General features: G+C 39.9%; 1 protein-coding gene across 4 annotated transcripts in view; it reads left to right on the forward strand.

Annotated features, from left to right (window-relative positions):
- The first annotated feature begins 265 nt into the window (after positions 1-265).
- MGAT4B (alpha-1,3-mannosyl-glycoprotein 4-beta-N-acetylglucosaminyltransferase B) overlaps positions 266-27,124 on the forward strand; it is a 134,455-nt gene continuing 107,596 nt past the window's right edge. The window contains exon 1 of one of the 4 annotated variants that reach the window (XM_070739099.1): positions 266-695. In XM_070739099.1, the coding sequence (XP_070595200.1) occupies positions 599-695 (97 nt within the window). In that variant the 5' untranslated portion in view covers positions 266-598. The remainder of the gene's footprint in view (positions 696-27,124) is intronic. The other 3 variants (XM_070739100.1, XR_011558010.1, XM_070739098.1) reach the window with 3 other exon arrangements.

The raw sequence follows: 27,124 nt of genomic DNA on the forward strand, positions 1-27,124 counted from the left end.
CACCCACAAGTTCTCGGTTGACCCGTTCTTTGCTCGGGTGTGGAATTTGTAGTTCAGGCCCCTGCTCCGTTCGCGCGCAGTCGCCCGTCGCCAGCACACCGGGCTCGCCATGCACCTCACCCCGCAGAACCGAAGTAGCCCGGTGCACCGGCGACGGCTTACACGTGCCCGCTGCTGTGGGCAGCGCTCGGGCTGCCTGAGGAAAAGCGCGCGCGCGGCTCCTTTAACAGGATGGTACCACCTCCGCCCCTTCCCTTCCCTTTCTTGGCGGCGGCGGCGGCACCACCACAACAGCCCACTGTCTGCTCCAGGCCCGGGCGAAGTCGAAAGGACTGAGCGAGAAGCCTTTGCTGCCCGCTAAAGCCGGCGGCCCGGTGGGGCGCGGCCAGTGCATGAGGGCAGCGGGCGGAGGCGCAGAAGAAGGAGGAGGAGGAGGAGGCGGGGGCGGCGGTGAGTCCCTCCCGCTCGCCCGCCTGGGCACTGGCAGCCCCTGCCGCCGCCTCCGCTCCTCACCGGGGCCCGGGAGACTGAGGCCGCCTCGAAGAGCCCGGGACATGCGGCCTCTCCAGCCACAGCCAACGCCGAGGAGACGGAGGACATGAGGCTCCGCAATGGCACCTTCCTCACGCTGCTGCTCGGCTGCCTTTGCGCGCTCTTCTCGCTTTCGTGGTACGGGGCCTTCGGCGGGCACAAAGGTAAGGAAGGGGCTCGCGAGGGAGGGAGGGAGGAGCGCGCCCGCCTTGCGCACTGCGCCTGGCCCGGCTGAGGGCAGAGAACCCCGGCCCATCCGGAGAGGAACCCAGAGGAACAACATCCCAGCCTAAATGGGAGCCCGAAACCTGCTGCCTCGGTCTCCTCCTTCTCCCGTTGCTTTGAGGGAGACACCCTTAACCGGAACTTGAATGTGATCCCCCCCATTCCCGAGTTCTTCAGTTGTCCCCCCTCCCCAGCTTAGAGCGCATCTTCTTCTTGTCCCGCTTCTCTCCCCCCTCCACATTATTATTATTATTATTATTATTATTATTATTATTATTATTATTATTATTATTATTAATTTGCAAAAGGGTATTCTGTCCCCATCCGTTTTATTTCGCAGCTCCCAAAACATGATCAGGAGGTCCCTGGGGCGAGCAAGTGATCAATGACCTTCGCCCCCTTCCTGTTTAGGAGCTTCTCTAGACTTCATTTGCCAGCTAGAGTAGAAAATGTAGAGACTTTTGTCTTTTCCTGAAACAGGTAGTTTGGCTGTCTCCTTTTTTTCTTCTACACCCTTTCTGTTGGGGACACTATCCATTTTTGCAATTAATATTTCCTTAGGAAAGCATCTACAGATGTTATACAGGATGCTTAGTAGGTGTACCTTTTGGTTGTTGTTGTTTTTTTTAACCCAGGTTCGGTCAAGTAAAAGATATGATTCTTCCTTTTATGTTCCTGGTGTCCCTAAATTTTGAAGCATTGGAAGTGAGCATTAAACAAAGCAAAACCCTCAAATTGGGTCCTAGGCTGTGGTTTACAGGACTGGAACGTTGATCTCTGGTGCCCTTGATTGTATTTTCCATCTTTGTTTTTATTAGTATGGTTCTGTATTGAAGTGGATTATGTTTATTTGAAAGAGATATTCCTCTTGCTTATATTATTTTAAATATTTTGTGAAAAATGTGTCCATCAGTTAGAATGGTGAGTTTCCGTGTAGCAATAAAAAAGAAAAAGAAAATTAGTGACAATGGCCCAAGGAGGAAGCCAGGTATAAGAAGGAATCATGTCTGAGCTGTGTTAATAAGGTTTAAAGTCTATATTGCACATAGCTTTTGAAGTTGTAAGTGTGTTAAATGATAATTCAGGAGTTTTATTCTAAGATTTATGTACAGGAAAACTGGTGCTTCGGTTGACTTAGCTAGGAAAGTATAAAAATGGGTTCTCTGATTATTGTCTGTTATTAGCTACTTAGGGCTACTCAACACTTTGTACTTTTTAAACTGAAATAAAGGAACATGACAGGCAGTGACTGCTCCTGTTCCATATAATGGTCCTGTATTACATATATTTAGCATTGATATCTACTACTGCAAGCACAGCTATGCTACTGTGCCAGTATAAACTTACCATCAATTATTTGGATGGACTGTACAATATTGTCAAAACAACAGCAATAAACAACCCCACACCTTTAACTACATTAACTCACAAAACTTTTAAAAAATCAGTTAATTATCAAAATATATGGACAGTTGATTTGCATCAGCATCTTGATATTATTGTATCTGCCAGTTTTGACACTGGATTAATGGACTTTGTAATATTGCCCTTTTGTGTGACTTTTAACACATCCTGTGATAGTAAGTTTTAGAATGGGACTTTAGCACTTTTATTTCAGGAGAATTATCTGAACTAAATTGTTAACTAAATGATAGTTAACAACCTAGAGGACAGTCTATGGAGAGAAACAAATGCAAGCTTTTTATCAGAATTATGAAACACAATTTTTTTTAATAGGCTTTTTTTAGCTCAGAAAATTGAAATGGCACAAATGCAATATATTCTCTGCCACTTTTCCTATCAACATTCTTAATATTTATATGAATGTCAATATTTTTAATATTCTATATAAAATATAATGAGCTGATTATAAAGATGTATTGTCTTATTGAATTTGGCAAGCGCATACGCAAGTTACATCACAGATACTAAGTTAAATAGCTACATGTATCTTCAACTGTTATGATAAGGGAGTTGGAAAAGCGTGTACAGAGTTGAAGGACAGATTTGCCTTTAGGAGGCAACGTTTTTCAAAGCATCAGGACTGGTATAAATTCTACCAACTCAAGAAAAAAAAAGAGAGAGGTTCTCCCCCCCACTCCTACGCTTTCCCTTCCTTCATGTACAGTAATTGTTGCTATGAAGCGTAAGAGGGAATAATATGAATCAAATTCCCAAACCAATATTGCAAAACATAAATTTATTTAAAAGCAATGCACCACACAGGTACACATAGAGGAAGACCTCGGCTTGCAGCCATAATTGGGATGAGAATTTCCAAAGCATGGCAATTGTTAAGTGAATAGCATCCAATCTGACGAGCTTGTTTGCCATGGTTGTAAAGCAAATCACTGTAGTTAAGTAAAATCACACAGTCCTTAAATGAATCAGGTTTACCCCACTGACTCCACTTGTCACACATTGACTGGGAAGCTCATAAATGGGGATCAGGTGACCCCCTCCCCCAAGGTTCTGCAACCATTATAAATACACGCTGATTGCCAAATACAGTACTGTACTTGCATTTTGGCCAGTTGACTATGGAGATTCTGCAAGCTTGTAAGTGTGAGGATCGGTTGTAAGTTACTTTTCCCTCCCAGTATCATTGTAATCTTGAACAATAGCTAAAGGGATGATTGTAAATTGAGGATTACCTTATAGTAGAGCTGTAGGGTTCTTTGCCTTTGAAGGCAGAAAGGTGTTTCTATCTGAATTCCTTATATCACCTCCCTCTGTTTCTGTAGCTTCATGGCTATTTTCCAGAGCTGATTCCAGGAAAGGGTGTGTTGGATTAAATCAGATTCAGACAGATGCTATATATGAACCTCCTTGCATTCAGAAATACTTTTTACCTTTCAATTGAAGTGATACACACACTCTTTTACCCATGTAAAGCTGACTCTGTGTCTTATATCTCACCTTACATTTTCCAGCAGTATTATGCTGTAATTTTCTTTATTCTCCTTTATGTGAATATCTTCAATAAGGGTTTTAGGGATGATTTTCATCTTGAAATATCCCAGTTTAAACTTGTTATACCTGCTGCCCCTCTTCTCAAGTAGCTTTAATATACAAAAGCAGGTAATAATCTTTTCTTCATTGTTACACTGGCAATGTTTATACTAGGTAAAGGACTGTTGTATAAGCTAAATTTCTCCATCACTTTAAGGTCCAAACTTCCAGTTTACCATGGTACATAATAATCATACTAGCGTGTTGTAATTATCTTCAGTCATTATTTCGTCCATTAGATCTTCCACTGAAAACTGACACTATCCTACCATGGCTTCAAGGTTTGTAAAATATATAACGTCAGACCTGTGGTCTGGTGGCTAGGATGACTAGAGCAAAGCTGAAAGAGCAAGCAACTATCACTTTGTAAAAAAAAAAAAATTAACAACTGTTGCTCCTGCAAATCAGGACCATAGAATTTGGCAGAGATTCATTACAGATACAACAGGACTTGGAAGGAGAGAAAGCAAACTTTAGAATGGCACAAACATAGGAAAGGTGCAGGATGGTCTAACTCTAACTCAATACAGTAGTAGGCAATGATGTGGTTTCTTGGTTTTGGCATACTTTAATGTGCTGTTGAACTCATCCAGTGATTTCCTCTAGCTTTGCCTTTTACTGAGCATTATGCTGTTACTGTGCTACTAGAAAACAAACCTTTCTTTTTAATGAATGTTAATATGGTTGTTCTGAAGGTTAGGTCTGCAGGCTGTTGCTAAACCTAGCCTCAGTAAAACTACTTAAGGAGTAGTCCTTCTTGTCAATGGGTTTCATTCTGGCAAAGCTAATGGGTATTGTGCTTTGCCTACTGCTTAGCTTTATTAACTTAGTGCCTCTACTTTGGCTGCTAGTTTCTACATTTTAGAAGTCATTAGGGCCATATCATCCATCTGACTGGAGGCTATTTTACTCCCCCCAACCCATTTAAACAATGTGTCTTTGTAGCTCTGCATAATGGGTTTGGGCTAGGGATGCCCTTCCTTGCTTCCTTGCATTACTCATCAACTAAAAGGTTCTTTCAGCTGTGGTATAAATCCCATTAAAACCTCCTCCCTACAGAGCTTTAAATAAACAGATTTGGAGAATGATACCAGTAGAGAGACTTCTGGCTATTGCTATCTAGGCCTTCCTGAAAACATTATATGTGCCCTTCTTTGTTCTCCTGTTATTTTGGAAAAAACTGACTTCTCCTCCTATTTGTAATGGTTGTAAAAGACAGTGGCATGTCATTTTCTATTTAAATAAGAAGTGCCGCTTAGATAATGCTCATATGAATGGCAGTGAAATGAAAACAGTCTTTTTAGACTTTATTCTGGCTGTTTAATTGGTAATCATTTAATGTTGTAAAATGGTGAATTCTAGTATTTTTCTCCTTTTGTTATCTAGAGTTGTAAGTCGTAAGAAAAATATGCACATTGTTTTCAAATAACAGGAGACTACCTCTATATATTTAGCTAAATGTTGAATGGTTTATTTAGTTATTTGTTTGCTGACCTTTTGTCTAGAAACTGAAGCTGTCTTATACAGTACTTTTGCCCTCTAAATGTTCTTGTAACAAACAGGGTTTGGGAATGTAAAGTACTGTAGTTAGGCTGAAAGCTAGAGACTGGGCTACAACTTAACCAGCAAACTTTATGACAGAGGGTTTTTTCCACATTACAGCTTTAATCTGATTGGTCCCTGGGTTATTATAAGTCATATGGAGGGGGCTCAGGTTAAAAAAAGTCATTTCTAGATTTTTTTTTTCAGTTTGGCCACAGTATAAAATGTCCTTTGGATTGTGTTTGTGACAGCTCCTAATTGGTGGATTCCCTTTTTAAACTCCTCTTTAGCTAGCTCAGGGGTAGGCAAAGTTGGCTGTTCTATGACATGTGGACTTCAACTCCCAGAATTCCTGAGCTAGCATGATTGGTTCAGGAATTCTGGAAGTTGTAGTCCACAAGTCATAGAAGAGCCAACTTTGCCTACCCCTGAGCTAGTAAAAAAAATATATAGAAAGAAAGTAAATGCAATATTTTGGGATGGAAAGGTGACTTCATCCAGAAGAAGAAAATTGCAAAAGTGTTGAGATTTTACTTCTTTTTTTTAAGGTCAGAACCCAAGTTTCACTGCTTTATGGGTGAACTTGCCCAAAGCTTTTTACCCCTGGTGAACCTGGGTTTTTTTTTAAAACAAAAACAGGTTTGGGAGGCAGTAGCTACTTGGAGTGTGAAGCAATTTGCTTACAATGAAATGAAGCAGAGAAGCTAGAGAGAAGCGCTTGAATTGGCACAGACTGGAAAACCCAGGGAGTAGGAAATTCAGGTAGAAGTTGCCTTCCTTGGGAGCATATAAAAGAATTACATCATGCATTCTTTACCTCAGGAAATGGTTACTGTGGCAATGGTACAGTGACCATTGATGTGATGGCAAGATGAACCTGAAGATGACCTGAGTGGGAATTTGAGATCTGCTGATCACTGCATATTAAATCTTTCAAAACAACCATCACAAGAATTAAGTTGCATCTAAGAAAAAAATATTGAGAATGCCTAGGCATATGGGAGAGACAAGCAAAAATTAGCTTAGAATACTGCCCTCTATTTTGCAATATTTAGGAGGGGGAGGAGGCAAGTTTGCTATTGTAAGAATTTTAACATAAGGTATAAAAGCTGAAAGAGATAGTGCATTTTATTCCTTTATGACCTTTATATTTTAATATTTGTATATCCACTAGTTAACACCTTTGCAACTTGGAATGAAGTGTTAGAGTTTGCATATTATGTGTTGACAGACTTGGGCTGACAATACTTTTATCAGGGAGGGTTTAAAAAAACAATTCAAGTAATTGAAGCATCATGGAAATGAGAGCTGATGAAATAATCAATACCTCTAACTTGCAACTAAAGCTTAGAGAGGAGTCCCAAGTCAGTGTGGTATGGTTAATGGTTGAAGCTATGCAGTATTTGTTGCCTGAATTACAGATTGTAGAGACATAGTTAAAATTGGGTAGTAAATAATATAGACTAGGGTGGTCCCTCTGAAAAAACAGGTTTGATGTTTATTGGCAAGACACAGGTTAACCAGCATGGAACAAGATAGAAAATAGATAACTTTGAACATTACTATTGTTGTAATTCAGTTTATATGTACTTAAAACTCCAAGAAGTCTGGTGTGTATTCTGCTGTTTGTGCAGCTAGAAAATGTTGTGGGAGTTAAGAGAAGACTTAATTTTTTTATTGTTTGGGCAGTTGGCAGGAAAGTATTTGGAGCAGGTGACAGGAAGCATAATTGCCCTGTTTCTTGGGTCTGTGTATGAAAGAGGTCTTTACTATAATAGTATCAGTGATACCGCAGATTTCCCCTTCTGGTGCAGTTCGATATAAAATTTGGGCCTGGTCTATTAACTTGTTTGTGATTCAATGTTTTGCTGAAAACATTGCCTGTAAACTTTTACGTGGTCTCTTTCTTATAGTTAAGGACTGTGAACATGGGACATAAGAAAAATGGGATTGTAAGAGGCTGAGGAAATGTAGGAAAGGCAAGAAAAATAAACTTTACTAGTTCCAACTGAAGGAGAAGATGAACAGTCATGTCAAATTCATAATAGCAAACTTTTATACACAAGAACAAGGGGACACAATCTGAAGTTAGTTGGGGGAAAGATCAAAGGCAACATGAGAAAGTATTATTTTACTGAAAGAGTAGTAGATCCTTGGAACAAACTTCCAGCAGACGTGGTTGGTAAATCCACAGTAACCGAATTTAAACATGCCTGGGATAAACATATATCCATTGTAAGATAAAATACAGGAAATAGTAAAAGGGCAGACTAGATGGACCATGGGGTCTTTTTCTGCCGTCAGTCTTCTATGTTTCTATGTTTCTATGTTTATACGAATATGGCTTATGTTCTCATTTTGTTAGTTTGGCTCTATAATGAACACTTAATCCCCCCCCCCCCCTTCAGAAGCATAACTTTCTAAAGAGTTAAAATATTTATGCTACACAAGGAGTTTCCTAATGCAGGCAAAGCAATTCAGGTGTGGTATATGAACAGTTCAAACTATCTTCATCATTTCTTTCTATCACTGTTCAATGTTCTAGGAAAGTATTTTTGAATGCCTTGTCAGATGTGATAGATGACAGCTCCCATCAGGCAAGCATAATCAGATTGAAAGAGTCTGTCTATTATGTCAAAGTATAGTAGGCATTTAAAAAAAAAACATATTTATTTATCATATTTATATGGCCTGTCATTTTTAAAAAAGAAACTCTGCCCAGCATACAACAATTAGTGAAAGCGACAAATATGTGAAAACCATCATTATAAACATATAAAAATCAGTATTAAAATGATTATTAAAAATAAGAAACCCTAAAAATTTAAAATACTGTATATAAACTGCATAGAGACAGTGAAACAACAGAACTATCTAAGAACTTCTCCAGCTCCCTGGTGACTCAACCAGGTCTTGAGAGACTTCTGAAATAATAACAAGGATGGAGCTAACCTGATTTCAGGGATGGGTGAGAGACAGTGTTCCATAGGTTGAACCCTATGATGGAGAAGGTCCATTTCTTGTGGTCCACCAAACTGCAATAGGTTTTTTTTCCCTAATTACTGTACTTCCATGGACCTATTTCAGGTGAGCTGGGTATGGATGGCTCAAAGAACCTTTTGTAGGGACACCTGGAGGAATTGTCCCAGCCTCTGTTGGATAAAAGTGCTGTCATTTGTTCTCATTTGAACACTAACTTGGTTGCAAGTCTTCTGGAGATACTTAGGGAGGAGTCTTGCCCTGTTATCTGAGAATAATTTGACCAGCTGGACATGAGAAAGTGGACAGGATTCTTAGGGCTGTGAGCTCAGCCACTTGCTGTTTAAGATTCACACCCGTCATTATTTATTCATTTATTTATTGGATTTTTATGCCACCCCTCTCCGAGGACAAAGGGCAGCTTACAACATATAAAATAACAATACTGTATATCACATCCTGAATCCAATCAATAATTAATAATCTAAAACCCAAAGACCGTAAAAACACTCATACCCATTCAATCTACTAACTCACATAACTTTTGTTGGCCAGGGGCAGAAGTCTAATATGTCCAAGCCTGGCGACATAAATGAGTCTTGAGACTCTTACAGAAGGCGAGGAGGGTAGGGGCAGTGTGAATTTCTGGGGGGAACTGATTCCAGAGGGCCGGGGCCGCCATAGAGAAAGCTCTTTCCCTAGGCCCCGCCAGCGACATTGTCTAGTTGACGGGACCTGGAGAAGACCAACTCTGTGCGACCTGACTGGTCACTGGGACTCATGTGGCAGAAGGCAGTCCCGCAGGTATTATGGTCCGATGCCATATATAGGTCATAATCAACACTTTAAATTGAGCCCTGAAACCAAATGGCAACCAGTGCAGACCACAGAGTGTTGGAGAGTTGTGGACCTGTCTGGGTAGTTCCATGACTACGCGGCCACACGGCTGCATTTTGCACAATTTATAGTTTCTGAACACTCTTCAAAGGTAGCCCCATGTAGAGAGCATTGCAGTAGTCAAACCCTGAGGTGATAAACACAAACCTGGTTGGTAGCTGGGAAGCATGGGAATGAGTTCTAGCAATGGTTAATGCTTCCTTGAGGGAGGGGGTTGTTCTTTTGCCTATTAAGGAAACCCACTACAAGAAGCCATCACTGGACCGCACTATACTAGATAATTTCCATCCAATATCAAATCTCCATTTTGAGGAAAGGTGATTGAGAAGGTGGCAGCAGAGAAGCTTCAGAGAACATGGAATAAAACAGATTATCTGGATTCCTTTCATTTGGGCTTCAGGTCATGATATGGAATAGAAATGGCATTGATTGCACTTTTGAATGATCTCTGGCAAGGGTGGGGTGAAGGTAGTGCATCTATCCTTCCCTTACTTGACATCTCAGTAGCTTTTGATACCATCTACCATGGTATCCTGCAGGATTGCCTCCGGGACTGCCTTCTGCCGCACAAATCCCAGCGGTTAGGTCCCACAGAGTTGGCCTTCTCCAGGTCCCGTCGACTAAACAATGTCGTTTGGCGGGACCCAGGAAAAGAGCCTTCTCTGTGGCGGCCCCGATCCTCTGGAACCAGCTCCCCCCGGAGATTAGAACTGCACCCACCCTCCTTGCCTTTCGTAAAGTTCTTAAGACCCATCTCTGCCGTCAGGCATGGGGGAACTGAGATATCTCCCCCGGGTCTATACAGTTTATACATGGTATGTGTTGTGATTCAGTCTGAGGCTCCTCAGGGAACGGCTGGAACTCTGCCGGCTCCATGCTCAGAGGGGGAGGACGAGGAACAGGAGGAGGAGGAGGACCAGGCAGACGGGGAAGAGGAATGTCAGGACGAGGAGGAGGGAGAACAGCCTGAGACCCCCGGGGGGGAGCTCTCCCCAGCGAGTAGCCTGGAATCATTAGATGAGAACGCACAAGCCATCATAGATATGAGGCAGAGAAGGGCAGCACAACGAAGGGGACAATTAGCCAGGTATTTCCATCCCTAATAGGCAACAGCTGGGTTTGGGTGTGGTTCTCCTCAGAAAGGTTGAAAAGGCAGGCCCGCCCTTCCTGTATTGTGGAGAGTTATCTTTTGGGAGTCCTGTGACCTTGCTTCGATCCTTGGCGTCTCTGATTCTGGCTTGTGGCCTCGAAGGCTGAAAACTTGGGGGAGGCGTGGGTTTTATTATCTACAGTGGTGTGTGTGCCAGCAAGAAGCCTGTTGTATTGTCTGGCCATCGTGACTCTTCTGTGAAGCTTCATAGCATTCCAGTTTGTAAGAACAGTTTTTGTTATCTGTGTTTGTTTTCAAAGATATAAAATGACTTTGCTTTTTATCAGCGTGTCTGGATACTCTTTTTAGTTGGTGTTGGCATCTGGGGGAACCCAGACAGAACAGTATGTTTGTGTGTATGTTTGCTTTTAATAATGGGATTTTTAGTGTTTTTTAAATTATTAGATTTGTTCTTACATTGTCTTTGTTATTGTTGTGAGCCGCCCCGAGTCTATGGAGAGGGGCAGCATACAAATCTAATAAATAATAATAATAATAATAATAATAATAATAATAATAATAATAAAAGATTGGGGTGAGTATCACCTTGTTGTGCACATCCTTTCTTCAGGGCCAATTCTAGTCAATGGTGGTTGGGGAGGAGAGATCTTGACATTGACCCCTGCTGTGTGGGATACTGCAGGGCTTGGTACTCCTATTCAACATCTAAATGAGACTGTTCATCCATCATCACCATAGGGTGAAGTATTATCAGTATGCTGATGATACTCAATATATATCCTTAATCCTGGCAAATTAAGGAATACTGTAAAGTACTGGAAGTTGTTAGGCTCTGGAACAAGAAGTTTCAGATGAATTCTGGAAAGACTGATTGACTTTGGATTTTGGGGCCTTCTGGTTATAGGATTATACCATATTTTGTGCTGGCTGGGTTGGCACTATTGTATATGTAATTTGGGATCTTCTTAGATTCATGATTGCTGGTCGATGAGCAGGTAGCAATTGTGGTTAAGAGGATCTTTGCATGGGTTTGTGTTTGTGCCAGTTGTGCCCATTCTTGGATCATGGGATTCGCACTCACCGTAACTCATGCCCTTAAATCACTTTGTACTTGGATTTCTGTATTGTCTTCTAAATGAGGCTGCCCTTGAAGGGTATCTGGAAGCTTCAGATGGTGCAAAGTACAGCAGTATGGGGAATTACATATGTCCATAGAGCAGTACACATTATATCTCTGCTCTGCAAACAGTGTTATTTGCTGGTTTACTTCAGGGAGCCCTGATGGCAAAGTGGTTAGAATGCAGTGTTGCAGGCTAACTCTTCCCCCATCTCCCCAGCCTAGAGTTTCATCCTGATGGGGCTCAAGGTTGAGTCAGCCTTATGAGGTTGGTAAAACAAAGACCCAGATTGTTGAGGACAATACATTGGCTCTGCAAACCACTTAAAGAGTGGTTTATACTCTTATGGAGCACTATGGAGCAATGTAAAAGTCTAAGTGCTATTGCTATTTGACTTTAAAGCTCTTCATGGCAGGGGAATCAGTTATCTGAAGGACCATCTGTCTGCCCCATTAGGACTGGTAGAGAATTTTTATTTATTAATTAATTAGATTTGTATGCCGCCCCGAGTCTGCAGAGAGGGGCGGCATACAAATTAATTAATTAATTAATTAATTAAAAAATAGAGAAACCATGCTGCGGGTCCCATATACCAAGGTGATACATTTGATAGGTCCCAGGAAGAGGTCCTTCTTTGTCACACCACCTGCCTTCTGGAATCTTCTACATCTTCCCCCCATCTTCCCCTAGGAGAGATTAATTCCATTTTCTCAACATTCTGCAAGTCCTTGAAGACTGGCTATGTTATCAGGCCTGGGGATCCCGTAGTCTCAAGCCGATTTTGTTTGGCTCTCTTACTGTGGTTGGTTTCATCCTTTTATATATATATACTGTATATTTATTACTTAATTGTGATTGCTTTATATATTTATTGCTTAATTATGTGCTGTTTGCTGTCCTGAGTCATTTTCATGTGTGATGGGCTATTCAGATATGGTAAATAAATAAATTTGCCCATCATGAAGCACCCAGAGGGGGGAAATGTGATGAAATATTTAAAAGAAAATTAGCTGGATTCCAATTTTAGTTCAGCAGCACAGAGTTACAATTATTTTTAATACCTAAAAATTGCCAGAGCTATGTTGACTTACATGAGAAAAATTATGAATCACTGACATTTTTTGTGCATCAGGTGTCAAAATGAAGCCACATGAATTGCGCCCACTGTTGAAACTTGTTCATTAGGAACTGGACTGAAGCCATTTAATGGGCTATCAGGCACCCCTGACTTTAGCTAGGCAGCTGCCTGCACTGACAGGTTTGAATGATGATCTAGAAATCAGAAAATACTGCAGTGGTCAGGTAACAATTAAACCCTGAAGCACACAATTCTGTGGTAGCAACCTTCTCACACAAAAGAGTAAGCTCCCTGCCATATCTTCTGAAAGATACCCAGCAAATCATTTATCAGAATTAGTACCAGTTCAAGCACATTGTGTTCTCTCTGCTTATTTACAACTTTATTACTGCTGCTAACTGGTAAACATTTATTATGAATGTCAGTCAGCTGTGTTTGTTTTTACATAAACAATTTATTACACGGAATAAATGTACCCATTTATCCAATATGGTAAAACAGAAATTGGGTAGAATTATGCCTCACTTAATATACAACAAGTAACTGATCCTTTCTGGAAACATGGAACATTCAGTTTTTGGGAAGATATAATGGATGTATTGCCGAGTTACTATTATGGTAGAAAATGAAACGATTGAAAAGGGGCAGGGTACCCCTACACAGAAGAGCAAAAGAAACTGCCTAAAACCTGAATTCCAGAGAGCTGGATTAAAAGTCCCAAAGCACAATCATGTTCCTTTGAAACAATTGTTTGCATTTGCTTAACTCCTTCAACTCTATTGCTTTGGCTCAGGGGTGAAATACATTTTTTTTTACTACCAGTTCTGTGGGCTTGGCTTGGTGGGCATGGTGTGGATTGGTGGGTATGGCAGGGGAAGGATACTGCGAAATGTTGTTTATGTGTCAAAATGTTGAAAAACTTGTTCTTTATATGTTGTAAGCCGCCCCGAGTCCTCGGAGAGGGGCGATATATAAATCCTTTTAATAAATAAATGAATAAAATCTCCATTCTTTCCCCACTCCAGGGGACGGATACTATAAAATCTCCATTCCCTCCCCACTCTGGGGCCATTTAGAGGTGGTATTTGCTGGTTCAAAGTTTCCACTACCAGTTCTCCAGAAGCTGTCAGAACTTCCTGGATTTCACCCCTTCTTTGGCTCAACACTCATAACATCCAAGATCTACTTCCCCATGTCACTCATTTCTTTGTTTCTCTTTTGATCATGATCATTCCTTCCTTCCCTCCCATTTTTTCTTTCATCTCCAGGAACAGCATCTGCTCTCTCTCCTCAGTTAGGTAATTCTGCAAGCTTTCCTAACACCTCCCTCTGGTCTGTATGTTCTTCACTACTTGTGCCCTAATTCTTGTGTTTTCCTTACGAAGTTGCAATATGTGTTCATTTTATCAGGACAAGCCCATAACTGGATCCATGAGGACACTTTAAAGTGGGGCATTGACCTAGGAATTATTTCCCAGGAACATGATCTGATATCATCCAGAGGCATTTTGTATAATTATAAAAGCAGATTATGATGAGATGTTTTGATATTTTCAAGTACTGTATTCTTGAAAAGCTGTCCTTCTTTAAGGTGCTATGAAGATTTTTTAAAAAAAGATGTTTGTTGGTACATTGGCATATTACGTAATTCCTAATAAGTTGTGGAAACAGACATTTTGTGTTTTCATAATTTAGTCATTTCTAAAGAACTAACATGAAAACAAAATCTGCAAAATGAGTTTATCAAAGCCATTTTCTCCTCATTTCTCATCTTGTATCTTAAATATGGAATAAGTTAATAAATGAAAATTATTTATTTACACAAATCATTTCAGTACTTTTGTCTAAGGGGCTATTCTGTTGCTCATGGTTTTTTGTGTTTCTAGAGTCACATATTAAGTGACAGAGATACTATTTCCCCGTCTGCAGTAAAAGTAGATTTATTGGTCATGCTTGCTTAATTGCACTTAACTTTTTCAATAAATGTCATTTTTGTAATGAGATTTTCTGTAGTGCATATAACTGTCAGGAATACTTCTTAATGAATTAAATCTCTTACTATCCTAACACTGCATTAATAATCTTGGGGGGCAGCATTCATTGTGTCTAATGTCTCTAGGCTGGTTGAACCAGAATAATAACCATATCACAATTCTGATAGGAAAATAAACAATGTATACATATACAAACATACATACATATATTCATAACTTTAAAGTTGTGGTATAGATTCCACGAATGTCTTCTTACAAGCGATATTATTCTGGGTGAGAAATAATTACTTGATCACAGATTCATAAGTTGAAAAAAGTCATTGTATTCAACTTCTTATTGAGTTCAGGAACTCACATTATAGCAGCCCAGACAGCTGCTTTGCTCCACTTAAATATATTCAGTAAAAGGAAGCCCACCACCTTTCTGGGTAATTGGTTTCTATAGTTGAATAGTTCCTTCTGTTAGGAAGTCTTTTCTAACATTAAGTGAGAATCTGCTTCCTGTAACTTAAATTCAATATTCCATATCCTGCACACAAAAGCAGGAGCAAATAGATCTTCTGTTCCATATGAGATTCTCTCAGGTACCCGAAGAGTGCTAATATATCCTCCTTTAGTCATCATTTCTTGAGGCTAAACATAATGCCTTCAATCTCTCTAAGACTCTTCCTGATTTTCCGTTCACTGTTATTGCTATTTTGGTACCTGTTCCATTTTCTTGAACATTTCTTTTAATGTGGTGCCTAGGTTTGGACACAGTACTTGAAGTGGAATATGACTGAGGCAGAATAAAATGGAATTATTCCTTCTAGCAATTTTGAAATAGTTTTTGTTGTTATAGCCTAATATTACATTTGGTCCTTCCCTTCCCCTCCCTTCCCTTCCCCTCCCTTCCCTTCCCTTCCCCTCCCCTCCCTTCCCTTCCCCTCCCTTCCCTTCTCCTCCCCTCCCTTCCCCTCCCCTCCCTTCCCTTCCCCCTTCCCCCTTCCCCCTTCCCCCTTCCCCCTTCCCCCTTCCCCCTTCCCCCTTCCCCCTTCCCCCTTCCCCCTTCCCCCTTCCCCCTTCCCCCTTCCCCCTTCCCCTTCTTTCTTTTTGCAATTATTGGCTTGTACTGAACTGGCAGTCATCTATACTTCCAGGAATTTTTTCAAAATTACCAACTACCAACTGCTGCTAGCTGATCTGGTAGCAAGCTGGAATTGGGCTTTTTTTTAAAAAAAAAATATTTTTTTGGGCAGTAGCACTTTGGAAAACGTTCCCAAGAACTGGCAGCCATAAAATATACATGTAGCTATATGTATGTGTACATACAGATAGTCTCAACTTATGACCATTCATTTACTAATCATTCAAAGTTATGATGGCACTGAAAAAGGCAACTGGTTCTTGCACTTACAACTATTGCAGCATCCTTGTGGTTATGTGATTGCAATTTGGGCACTTGGCAACTTGCATGTCTTCTTATAATAGTTGTAGTATCCTTCATAGGACACTCCATAGCTGACTTCTGACAAGCAGAAAAGGCAGTAATAAAATTGCTAATCACAGTCATGAAAATTGCTAATCACAGTCATATGATATATTTTTTAACAAACTGTAGTGACTCACTTAAGGACTACAGTGGAAATAAGGTTGTAAGCCTGTCACAGTCACATGATGCCTCACTTCATAACTACATATATCACTTAACAATAAGGTTTCTTGTCTCAATCCTGGTCATAAAGTGAGGACTACCATACCTATATTTGGAGTAATAGTTCTACATATTAAAACACCAGTAATTTTATCAATGTGTTAGTTGTCTCTTCATAATATGGAAATAATTTCATGTACTATTACAAAAATGCACTTATTATAAACAAATAAGCAAGGGGTAAGAATCTGAGAAAGCAAAATGGGAAGAAAACTCATACATTAAATATAGGTTATATGTAGTTCATGCATTCGTACAGCTTTTCAAATATTCAACTGCCTTTGGATTAACTGCAGTTGAAATAATACAGGAAGACTTCAGGTTTAGGAAAAAAACCATTTCCACATTGTATGAACTATAGATGTACAGTTCAGAAAAATTCATTCAGATGCCCTGACTTTTTAAGACAGGGATGTCAAACTTGCAGCGTCACATAACATATCGTGACTTTTTTCCCCTTTGCTAAACTGGGCATAGGTGTGGTCAGCACGTAACACATCTGGCCCACGGGTCGTGAGTTTGACAGCCCTGCTTGAAGTGGTGAATAAGATTACAAATAGCAGGAGGATAAGGCTTGATATCAAAGCTGGGGCTCACTGGGAAGCTGCAGCTGGATCTGCAGGGCTGAGCAGCTACTCATTCCCATTTCACAAAAGTAGTTCATAGTTCAGAATCTTGCTTCTATGCACTGAAGCTTTGTGGAAATATCTGATTGCACAAAAACCATTATTTCCATATTATAACCTGGCAACAGAAGTACTGATAAAGTTGTTGTTGTTGTTCAACATTACTTTAAGTACGATTACACTGGAATTTCTAACCTAGTGAAGCAGGAATTTCAGATCAATCTCAGATCCTTGATGATACAGTACAGTACAATAGTTTGTTATAACTATTTAGGAAAGGAAAAACATGACATTATGGCAAAACTGAACCCACTTGTTACAATTTCTGAGCAGATAACATTTTCCTGGAGAGCTTTGAATTTGAAAAACGAGGCTTTTGAAAATATGAGAATATGCTAACCATTGATTTATGCAAATATTGAATTATCTTACGAATTCTATAAATTTACCCTGTAACAGTGGGGGAGTGATATGAATAATTAATTCATAAACCATAAATATGTAGTCGGAAGTGGTTGGTAATTTTTCAGTTAATCTTGTTTATTAATGGATTGATTCAATGCTGGAACATGGTTTTGTTGGAAGATAGGTAAACAGGCAGTTTCAAAAATGCTATTTCTTGACTGCATTATTTCAAGCCTGAAAGATTTATTTTGGCAAATTACAGGTTTGTTTCCTAGGTGCAAACACTTGTAGCAAATATTCTCATTATAGCATTCTTTTCCAAAGCCTCCATGTGAGAGTTAACTTATGACCTGCAACAAACTATCTCTGAGATATCTTACACTAAGCTTGGCTCAGAATCAACCCTTTCATAATTTGTTTTCTCACATTTCAAAGAGCAGAAAAACACAACTGGCATTATTCTAGTTGTTTAGTATTTGTTATTATTTGTATAGGTTTTTTAACTAGTAGTAATGTAGGATTAAAGTATTTCTATGCTAATCCTACTTAGCAAGGATGTAAAAACAAAACAAGCCTTTTAAAAGGCGCTGATAATAGAGTTACATTTTTATACCATTTGAAATAGTGACATGGTTATAAGGTATTTTAAAATTAAAGTGGAAGAAAAGATCAATTCACATCAAACAAAACATACAATTTAAATTATTCATAATACATCATAACTGGATACAGTATAGGTAAAGAACTGATGACAGTATATCAGGGGTTTCAAACCCCCAACCCTCACATGCTGGCCACACCCATCCCCAGTTTGGTGAAGGAGGAAAAAGTCATGATACATTATGTGACCCTAGAAAGTTTAGAACTAAGATGCCTTAAACAAGATCTAAGTATTGCCCACAAGATCATATGCTGCAACGTCCTGCCTGTCGGCGACTACTTCAGCTTCAACCACAACAACACAAGAGCACACAACAGATTTAAACTTAATATTAACCACTCCAAACTTGACTGTAAAAAATATGACTTCAGTAACCGAGTTGTCGAAGCGTGGAACTCATTACTGGACTCCATAGTGTCATCCCCAAACCCCCAACACTTTACCCTTAGATTATCTACGGTTGACCTATCCAGATTCCTAAGAGGTCAGTAAGGGGCGAGTACAAGTGCACTAGAGTGCCTTCCGTCCCCTGTCCTATTGCTCTCCTATATCTCCTATACCTTTCTTCTATTCCTATATCTCTTCTTCTATTCTTTCATTGAACAATATGATACTACAAATTTGACACTCCTGCAGTATATGGAAAGAAAACTACATGAATATGTACATGAACTATCTTGGTGACTCACAACATTGTGAAAAATTGAAAACCACATTTAAGGCAGAAGTAGAAATTAACTTTCGGGGGAATCTATTTTGAACATTTGCACATTGGAAATGTATACTTTGAAATTTGATTAATACGACATACTTTTTCTTCTCTACCATCATGAGCACTATGAATTTTGTGTCATGCAGGTTAGTTGAAAAGAGTTGAGTAGAAAATTCCCACTGAGGATTGACTTGAAAACACCTGGTGGGTCAAGTGCTTTAGATCAGGAGTCCCCAACCACCACCACCACCACCACCTGTGGGCAAGCACAGGTTTGTGGCAGCCTAGAAACTGGCTCATGCAAATAAGAAAAGCCCTATCTGCTGGATGCAGGCAGCATGCAAAACCATTGCAACATTCTGTCCATGGAAAACCTCTCCCCGTGGAACCCTTCCCTGCTGCCCAAAAGATTGGGGGCTGTTGCTTTAGACATCATTTTTCATGTATAGCAACTGCTGAATCAAGGTATACTTGGACTGCTATATGTAGTCTACAGATGTCGATAAACAACATTTGTACTCACCGTTCCAAATCCTTATTGTCCTTATTGTTATTATTATGTTGAGACTTTATTAATTTTTATTTCCTGTAGATATAGTTCTCTAATACTGCTAATGTACCACACTAATATTGTAAGTTAACCTATAGTTGCTTGATTAGGAATTCTTCACTGTTTAGAATTTATGTTTCAAAATACAATATATTTGAGTAAAATATGGTAAATGGATGGAATAAAATAGAAAATAATAAATTAATATGCATTTCTTCCTCTCATTTATTCTTACTATTTTTCTCTTCGAGACTTAACACACAGCAACTGAGGAAGGAAACTGTTTGCTGTTCTAAAATATTATTCTGCAGTCACGTACAAATAGTATTCTGGAGTCACATACTTTGTGTGTCTAATCTCCTGTTCCTCATTTTACTGTATATTTTTTCTGCTATCCACTGTTGAGCTGTTTGTTCAGTTTGGGTGATAGTTGAGCTTAAGCAAATTCTTCCCCAGACACCTCTTTGTTAGATCAAATTGCCCCTGTTCTTTTATTATCCCCTTTGTGCCTCCAATAGTACTATTTGTTTTTCAAACTGAAATTGAATACATTCTTCTTACTCTTCTGTATGATCAAGATACCATTTTCCCTACATTTTTCTCTTCTACAGATGAAAATTCTACATTATCCTAAGTCCAAAGGCTGAGAAATCTTTGAATATACTTTGCTTTTCAACTCGTATTTTAAGTGAGAAGATTGTGTTAAAAAAAACATCCAATTCCCTTCCTCCAAGCCTGACAATGAAGTCTTTAAGTCTTAAATTTAAGTCACAGGACCATTTTCCACCACTGTTCTCCTTTTTAAAAATAAATAAATAAATAACTTCCCCCATTCTTTTTCCTTTAGAAGTTAAAGGAAAATTCTTGTAGCCTCAGCTATTCCATATCCCCACCTCAAAACTAAATGTTATTGCTTTCCCAGATCACTAGAATATTTACAGAGAATTCTGTAATATATTCTTTTCTATAATGAATCCTCTTATACAATACCGTGTTGCATTCTAAACACATAATCCAGAGATGGAGCTTCTGCCAAACCTTGTGGGTTGGGACTTGTCTTTCTTTCTTGCACTGCATAATGAAGTGCCTAGTATGCTGGTAGCACTTGGCAAACAAACAAGGGCAGAATAAGCCTACTGAGGTACGGTAGTTGGATTACTTTAATTTCAGAAGTTCTCTCAGCTCCAATGCCTTGCTCGCAGCAGGCGAGCAAGGCAAAAAGATACCTGCATCTAAAACTGAACTAAAAGGAAGAAAGATTTTCTAGGCTGGTTCTAGAGCTGATGATTATTATTATTTTTGTCCAGGTGAGCAGAGGACAAATACTGTATATTGTGAATCCAACCGCTCTTTCACCTATTCTCCCCGTACCTTTCCTGCCACACCGCTTCTGTGTCTGTCCTTTTCTTTCCTTCAGCATCAGGGAACCAAGGATTTTCGAAGTATCTGCAGAGGTCAGGAGAGAGAATGAAGTGCCAGAATGAAGATTCATCTCTCCGTGTTTGGAACTGAATCCAAATAAAGGAGAAATTATAAAACATCTTATGATCCCTGGGATGTTTAGCTTGCAGCCCATGTAGAGCGAATGTCTAAATTACATTTTGGAGTATGTTAGAATGCATAACATGGGGTTTGTCAAAACCCAGGAAATAGGGGGAATTTTTCCTTTACTATCTTGCTTTGCATTTTATTAAACTTTACAAAATTGGAATTTGAGATAACTTGGACCCCTACTGATATCTTCAAGTATTTTGCTCCTTTATGTCACCTATTCCATTTGGATTTACTGTAAAAATTAAAGCTTTCACTATAGTGGAAAATGTCAGCTTCACTAGGTAGACCAGAAGAGGAAATTAACTCCACAGGCACACTAAAAATAAGTCAATTGAGATTGACTATAATAACAGAATCTTGCAAGTCTTATTGTACTGTATTTCCTCCTCCCTCTTATACATAAGTGAATTAGGAAGACATCTGCCCGAGCCACTTCCAAATTTTATACCATTCTACAGTTTAAAAATATTTCAGCTCCTTTTGATGCTTCAATATTTTCATCAAGGTCACCTTGCTTTAGTCTCTACAGAAAAGGAGCTCCTTGTTAGAACAAGCAGAGACACGGAAAACAAATGACTCCCTATTTTGGAGCAAGTACTATAAAAGATGGGATGAAATTCATTTCTCAACTTGAGTTAATAAGCAATGGGTAGTTGCAAAAGAAAGTAATAACAAATTGTCAGCAAGCTATATCGCAGCACTAGTATTCAAATAGCAGTTCTTCATTGTGCCAATGAAGGTGAATCTTGTCATCTTTATTTGTGTTTCTCATGATTTACAAAGTAAATCTTGCGTAACAGTTGAACAGTTGCATTATAAATCCTTTGCTGGCACTCTAAACTCTGGCTACATTTTCACTGAAATGTTGTAGAGGTAATTGCACAAATTGCACTAAGGGGTTAGATCAAAGTATTTTGTGAGTTCTGAGACTAGCAGGGTATATTAGTTAACATCTGTACATACATAAATGTATCGAAAGCAAATAACCTATGCAAAACATTTTTATTAGCTACCTTGGAAATATAAAAAACATTCTGAACCTAACATCAATACCTGGAAGGATACTGGGGTGGGAGTGAGGAACAGATCTGTGAACATCTAGAAACAAAGTTATAACCAGTAGCCAGCATGGCTTTGTTAAAAATGAATCATGCCCAAACCAATCTTATTTCATTCTTTGACAAAGAATGACTAAATTGGTAGACCAGTGAAATGCTGTGGACATAGCATATTTAGACTTCAGCAAGATATTTGACAAGGTAGACCACAATCTACTACTTGGTAAGCTAGAAAAATGTGGGATAGACAGCATCACAACCAGATGGATTTGTAACTGGCTGACAAACTGCACTCAGTGAGTAGTCCTTAATGGGACTACATCTACAAGGAGGGAAGTAAGCAGTGGGGGTATCACAAGGTTCCATTTCAGGCTCAATACCCTTCAAAATCTTCACAAATGACTTAGATGACAGAATAGAAGAGGAACTCATCAAATTTGCACATGACATTAAGCTGACAGGAATAGCCCACATCCCAGAAGACAAGCTCAGGATCCAAAAAGATCTTGACGGACTTGAACAATGGGCCCTATCCAACAACATGAAATTTTAATGTGGAGAAAAGCAAGGTTTTACAACTGGGAAGGAAAAACCAAAGGTACAAGTACAGATTGGGCAAAAAGTGGCTCAAAAACAGTAACTGTGAGAGGGACCTTGGAGTCCTAGTGGACGATCAGTTAAATATGAGCCAGCAGTGTGCGACAGCAGCCAGAAAAGCTTATTAAATGCACATAACGCCTTTGTAAGACCACACCTGGAATAGTGTATCCAGTTTTGGGCACCACATAAAAAAGATGTTGAGACTTTGGGGGGGGGGAATGCAAAGAAGAGCAAATAAGATGATCAAAGGCCTGGAGATGAAAACATATGAAGAATTATTGCAGTGTTTAGGTTTGCTAGCCCAGAGAAAAGAAGGACTAGAGGGGCCACACATGGTAGCAGTATTCCAGTATTTGAGAAGCAAAGAGGATGGGGTGAATTTATTTTCCAGAAGGAAGGAGAAGAAACAAATAGAGGAGAGTAATCAAGGAGAGTAGCAACCTAGAATTAAAGAGAAACTTTCTAACAGTAAGGACAATTAACCAGTGGAACAGCTTGGCTTTAGACGTTGTGGTTGCTACAGCACTGGAGGTTTTTAAGAAGAGACTAGACAGTATAGGAACTCCTGTTTGAGCAGGTGGCTGCACTAGAAGACCTCTGAGGCCCCTTCCAGCTTTATTCTGATTCATTATGAATAGATACATACTAGGTTCCCACATTGTACTAAACCTTAGTGTGGTGCTTTTGTTTTCGTTTTGCATGTTGTATGAATTTAGGCATTGCAATTTGTGAATCATAGAAATGGAACGATGTATGGCTTGTCCCTTATTTAGTAAATCCCTGTTAAAACAATTGGTGGCTTAATATGATGCATATTTATGCATAAATATGACCTAAAAACAACCTGTTCTCTACTGGATATAGAGAACTTAATTAAACAAGTCAAAAGCATATTACTTGTTCATTTGTTAAAGAAAATTATTTAAAGTATACATTTACTGTATGTGTGACAGAAGAGCTGTAAAACTTTCAGTAAATAGTGTGCTCTTCCTGGGTAGCAACTGCAACTTTTGAAATAACTGTTAGTCAGTCTGGCACTGAATTTTGATTTGGGTTGGATCAACTAGTTAGAAAGATTTTTTTAAAAAAATTGAGAAAAATAAAGGAACTGAAAAAGTCCTCTATAGTTGTAGCCTTTTTAATATGATGCTTTTATTTTAATTTGCAATTGACTATCACAACCTTTGATTGTGGCAAGTAAAATTTCAAAATATTCTTCACTGTATACCTGTGCAATGTCACACCTGATAATGACACTAAATATTTATATGCAGTCTTTTTATCAGTAAATGCTTACTTCCACAGCCTTTCCCACCATGTACCTGCTCTAAATGTGGAGTCACTCATGTTCTAAACTGGTTTTTACGCATGCACATACGAGGTCTGTTAGAAAAGTATCCAACCTTTTGCTGGGGGGAAAATACTGGCATACCTGGAGCATTGGAAACCCAATCACCCTCAAAGTAGTCTCCTTGGCACTACACACACTTCTCCCAGCGGTGCCACCATTGTTGGAAGCATTCCAAGAAAGTCTCTTTCAGAATGGAGTTTAGCTCAGCTGTCATTGCAGCCATAATGTCCTCTCTTGTCTGAAATCATGTTCCTTTCAATGGCCTCTTGAGTTTGGGGAACATGCAGAAGTTGCAGGGGGCGATATCAGGAGAGTAAGCATCCTGTTGAACAACAGGAGTCTGGTTTTTTGCCAAAAAAGTCTGAACCAAGTGCAAGGAATGTGCTGGAGCATTGTCGTGATGGAGGTGCCAATTTCCTGTTGACCAAAACTTTGGTCTCTTGCACTGCACAAAATCACATAGGCGACAGAGGACATCCCTGTAGTACTCTTTGATGATTACGTAACCCTGTGGTGCGTATTCATGGTGTACAACACCCTGGGAGTCAAAGAAAGCAGTCAGCATCACTTTCACGTTGCTGCGCACTTGAAGGGCCTTCTTTGGTCTTGGTGACGTGGAATGCTTCCACTGTGATGACTGGGATTTGGTTTCCAGGTGGTACCTGTACACCCAGGGCTCGTCACCAATGATTATGGTGCTCATGAAGTCAGGGTAGCTGTTTGTGGAGTCCAGCATGTCCTGTGAGACTTCAAATCGACGTTACTTTTGGTCCACCATCAGCAGCTTCGACACAAATTTCGCCACCACTCTCATCATAGCCAAATCTTCAGTCATAATGGAATGTGCCCAAAAAGTGCTGATGCCCACCTCTTCCGCAATTTCTCATATAGTCACATGATGGTCCCACATCACCACAGCGTTTAGTTTGGAAATCACCTGGTCATTTCGGCATGTTGATGGCCAAACGGAGCGTGGCTTGCTCTCCACCGATGCGCAGCTATCTTTAAACCAGTTGTACCACTCCTTAATCTGTGTGATGCCCATAGCATCATCACTGAAAGCCATCTGAATCTTCCGAATGATTTCCACCTGACTGTCACCCAGTTTCTGGCAAAATTTGGTGTAGTAGCGCTGCTCCAATCATTCCGTCATTTTCCCTGCAATGAAAAACCAACGAGAGCACTACCCACTATCTCACTCAAGTGCTGCTTGCCAGCCAAAGACGCTATCAATGGGGGGGGGATTCACACATGCACAGGAAGGTTTGAGATCGGCTCATGCAAGCGCGCTTGATTCAAATCCATCAGGTTTTTGCAAAAAGAAAAAAAGGTCGGATACTTTTCTAACAGACCTCGTATAAGGTAACTGATCAGACAATAGAATTGTGAAAGATAGATGTTGCTCAGACTTTGCTAGTGGAAGAACTCAAAGGTATGTAGTTTCCATGAGTCAAGACACACAATTTACTAGATAAGCAATTTTTGGAGTCAAAGGTAAAATTCAATAAACTACTGAACCTATTGAATAAACCGCTACTGAAGCTGAGTCTAAAAGTGCAAGCTAATATACACAAACAGCTGTATTACCTGATGTTTCATACATTTTTGATGTGGAAAAACACCTGAAAATATAGTTACAATTTGCTCAGGCTGCCTATTCAATGTACAGTAATACCTCATGATACGAACTTAATTGGTGCAAGGAGGAGGTTCGTAAGACGAAAGGTTCGTAAGATGAAACATTGTTTCCCATAGGAAACAATGTAAAGTCAATTAATCCGTGCAACCAAACCCCACCCCCCCCACAAAAAAACGGCTTTCGGCGACTGCTGGGAAGCCGCGCGGCTGTTTTAAAAGGTGACAGCCGGCCTGGGGGGCTTGCCAGCACCCCCTGAACCCGGGTTTGGGGTTCGGGGGGTGCTGGCAAGCCCCCCAGGCCGGCTGCGACCTTTCAAAACACCCGCGCCGCTTCCCAGCTGTCTCCTGAAGCCGAACGCTAAAGCCGAACTTCCGCGTTCGGCTTCGGGAGACAGCTGGGAAGTGGCGCGGGTGTTTTAAAAGGTCACAGCTGGCCTGGGGGGCTTCCCAGCAACCTCCCGAACCAAACCCGGGGTTCAGCAAAATTTTGCCTCTTCTTACGAACTTTGTTCGAGTTACGAACCGGCGTTCGGGAGGCTTCTGGGAAGCCCCGCCGCCCGGCTGTCACCTTTTCAAACAGCCGCGCAGCTTCCCAGCAGTCTCCGAACGCTGGTTCGGAACTCGAAAAAAGTTCGTAAGAAGAGGCAAAGTTTTTCTGAACCCCGGGTTCGTATCACAAGTTGTTCGTAAGACGAGGGGTTCGTATCTTGAGGTACCACTGTAGTAGTTTTTATCTTTTATTGGGTTTCACATCACTTCTGATATCATGGTAGGCTATTATATTTCCCCTGATATCATGGTTGATGCTGTTTCAAATATTTGTAAATAAACATGTACAGCGAGGAGAAACAAATATCATAAACAGCAATGAGCTTTTCTATATTTGTGTCTCTGGAATATGTGACTCAGTAGAAGATTAGACTCTGTTGAGTTAATATTATCTAGACTGACAAACATTTCAGTAACACTGATTATGTACAAAAGTAATAGAAAAGCCTGCCTATTGCCTAGAATCCAGTCCTGTTCAGTAGGGGTCCCCAACTCCCAGTTCACAAACTGCTACCAGTCCATGGCCAGTGGGAAACCAGGCCCCACAAGCAGCAGGTAAGTGTGCAAAACTCCATTTGTACATATGTGGGATTAGATTGCACTTATGCAACCCTCCCTCTCCTGCCATCCAGGAAAAGGGCCTTTATCGTATCAGGAATGCTTTATAACCTTTCAAGGGCCCAAGTATTAAAAAAAGAAATTAGCTGGCCAGGACTAGAAAATACCGCCCATCTATTATCTATCATCATGCAAACACCAGGGGATGACATTTTTTGTTCAGGATTATCTCTGCCATATTTTCATATGTTTGTATATGGCACTGTCACTTTTGCAAAAGATGTGGTTTTCTCTCTTCTTCCTTATTTTCCAGACCTTTTTTCTTAATATTTTATTAATGTGAGAAGGTTGCAGCTTCTTTTCTTTCTTCTTTTAACATTGTCCTTTCTTCTACATTACGATTTTATCTCCTCTTAATTTTTTTTACTAACGTTATTATTCAGCAAAAACATGAATGAAAAAATAAATATTAAGCTTCGATTACATTTTCATATTTTATTTTCTGAAAGTTATATCTTAAAATAATTATATTTTAATGATTGGCATACATATTCAGATTAACAGAGTTGGAAGGGACCTTGTAGGTCATCTAGTCCAACCCCTTTTCAAGCAGAAGATCCTATAACATTTCCAACAAATGGCAGTCCAATCTCTTTTTGAAAGTCTCAAGCCCACACAACTT

This window comes from Erythrolamprus reginae, chromosome 2 (assembly GCF_031021105.1).
Source record: "Erythrolamprus reginae isolate rEryReg1 chromosome 2, rEryReg1.hap1, whole genome shotgun sequence".
Classification (NCBI taxonomy): Eukaryota; Metazoa; Chordata; class Lepidosauria; order Squamata; family Dipsadidae; genus Erythrolamprus; species Erythrolamprus reginae.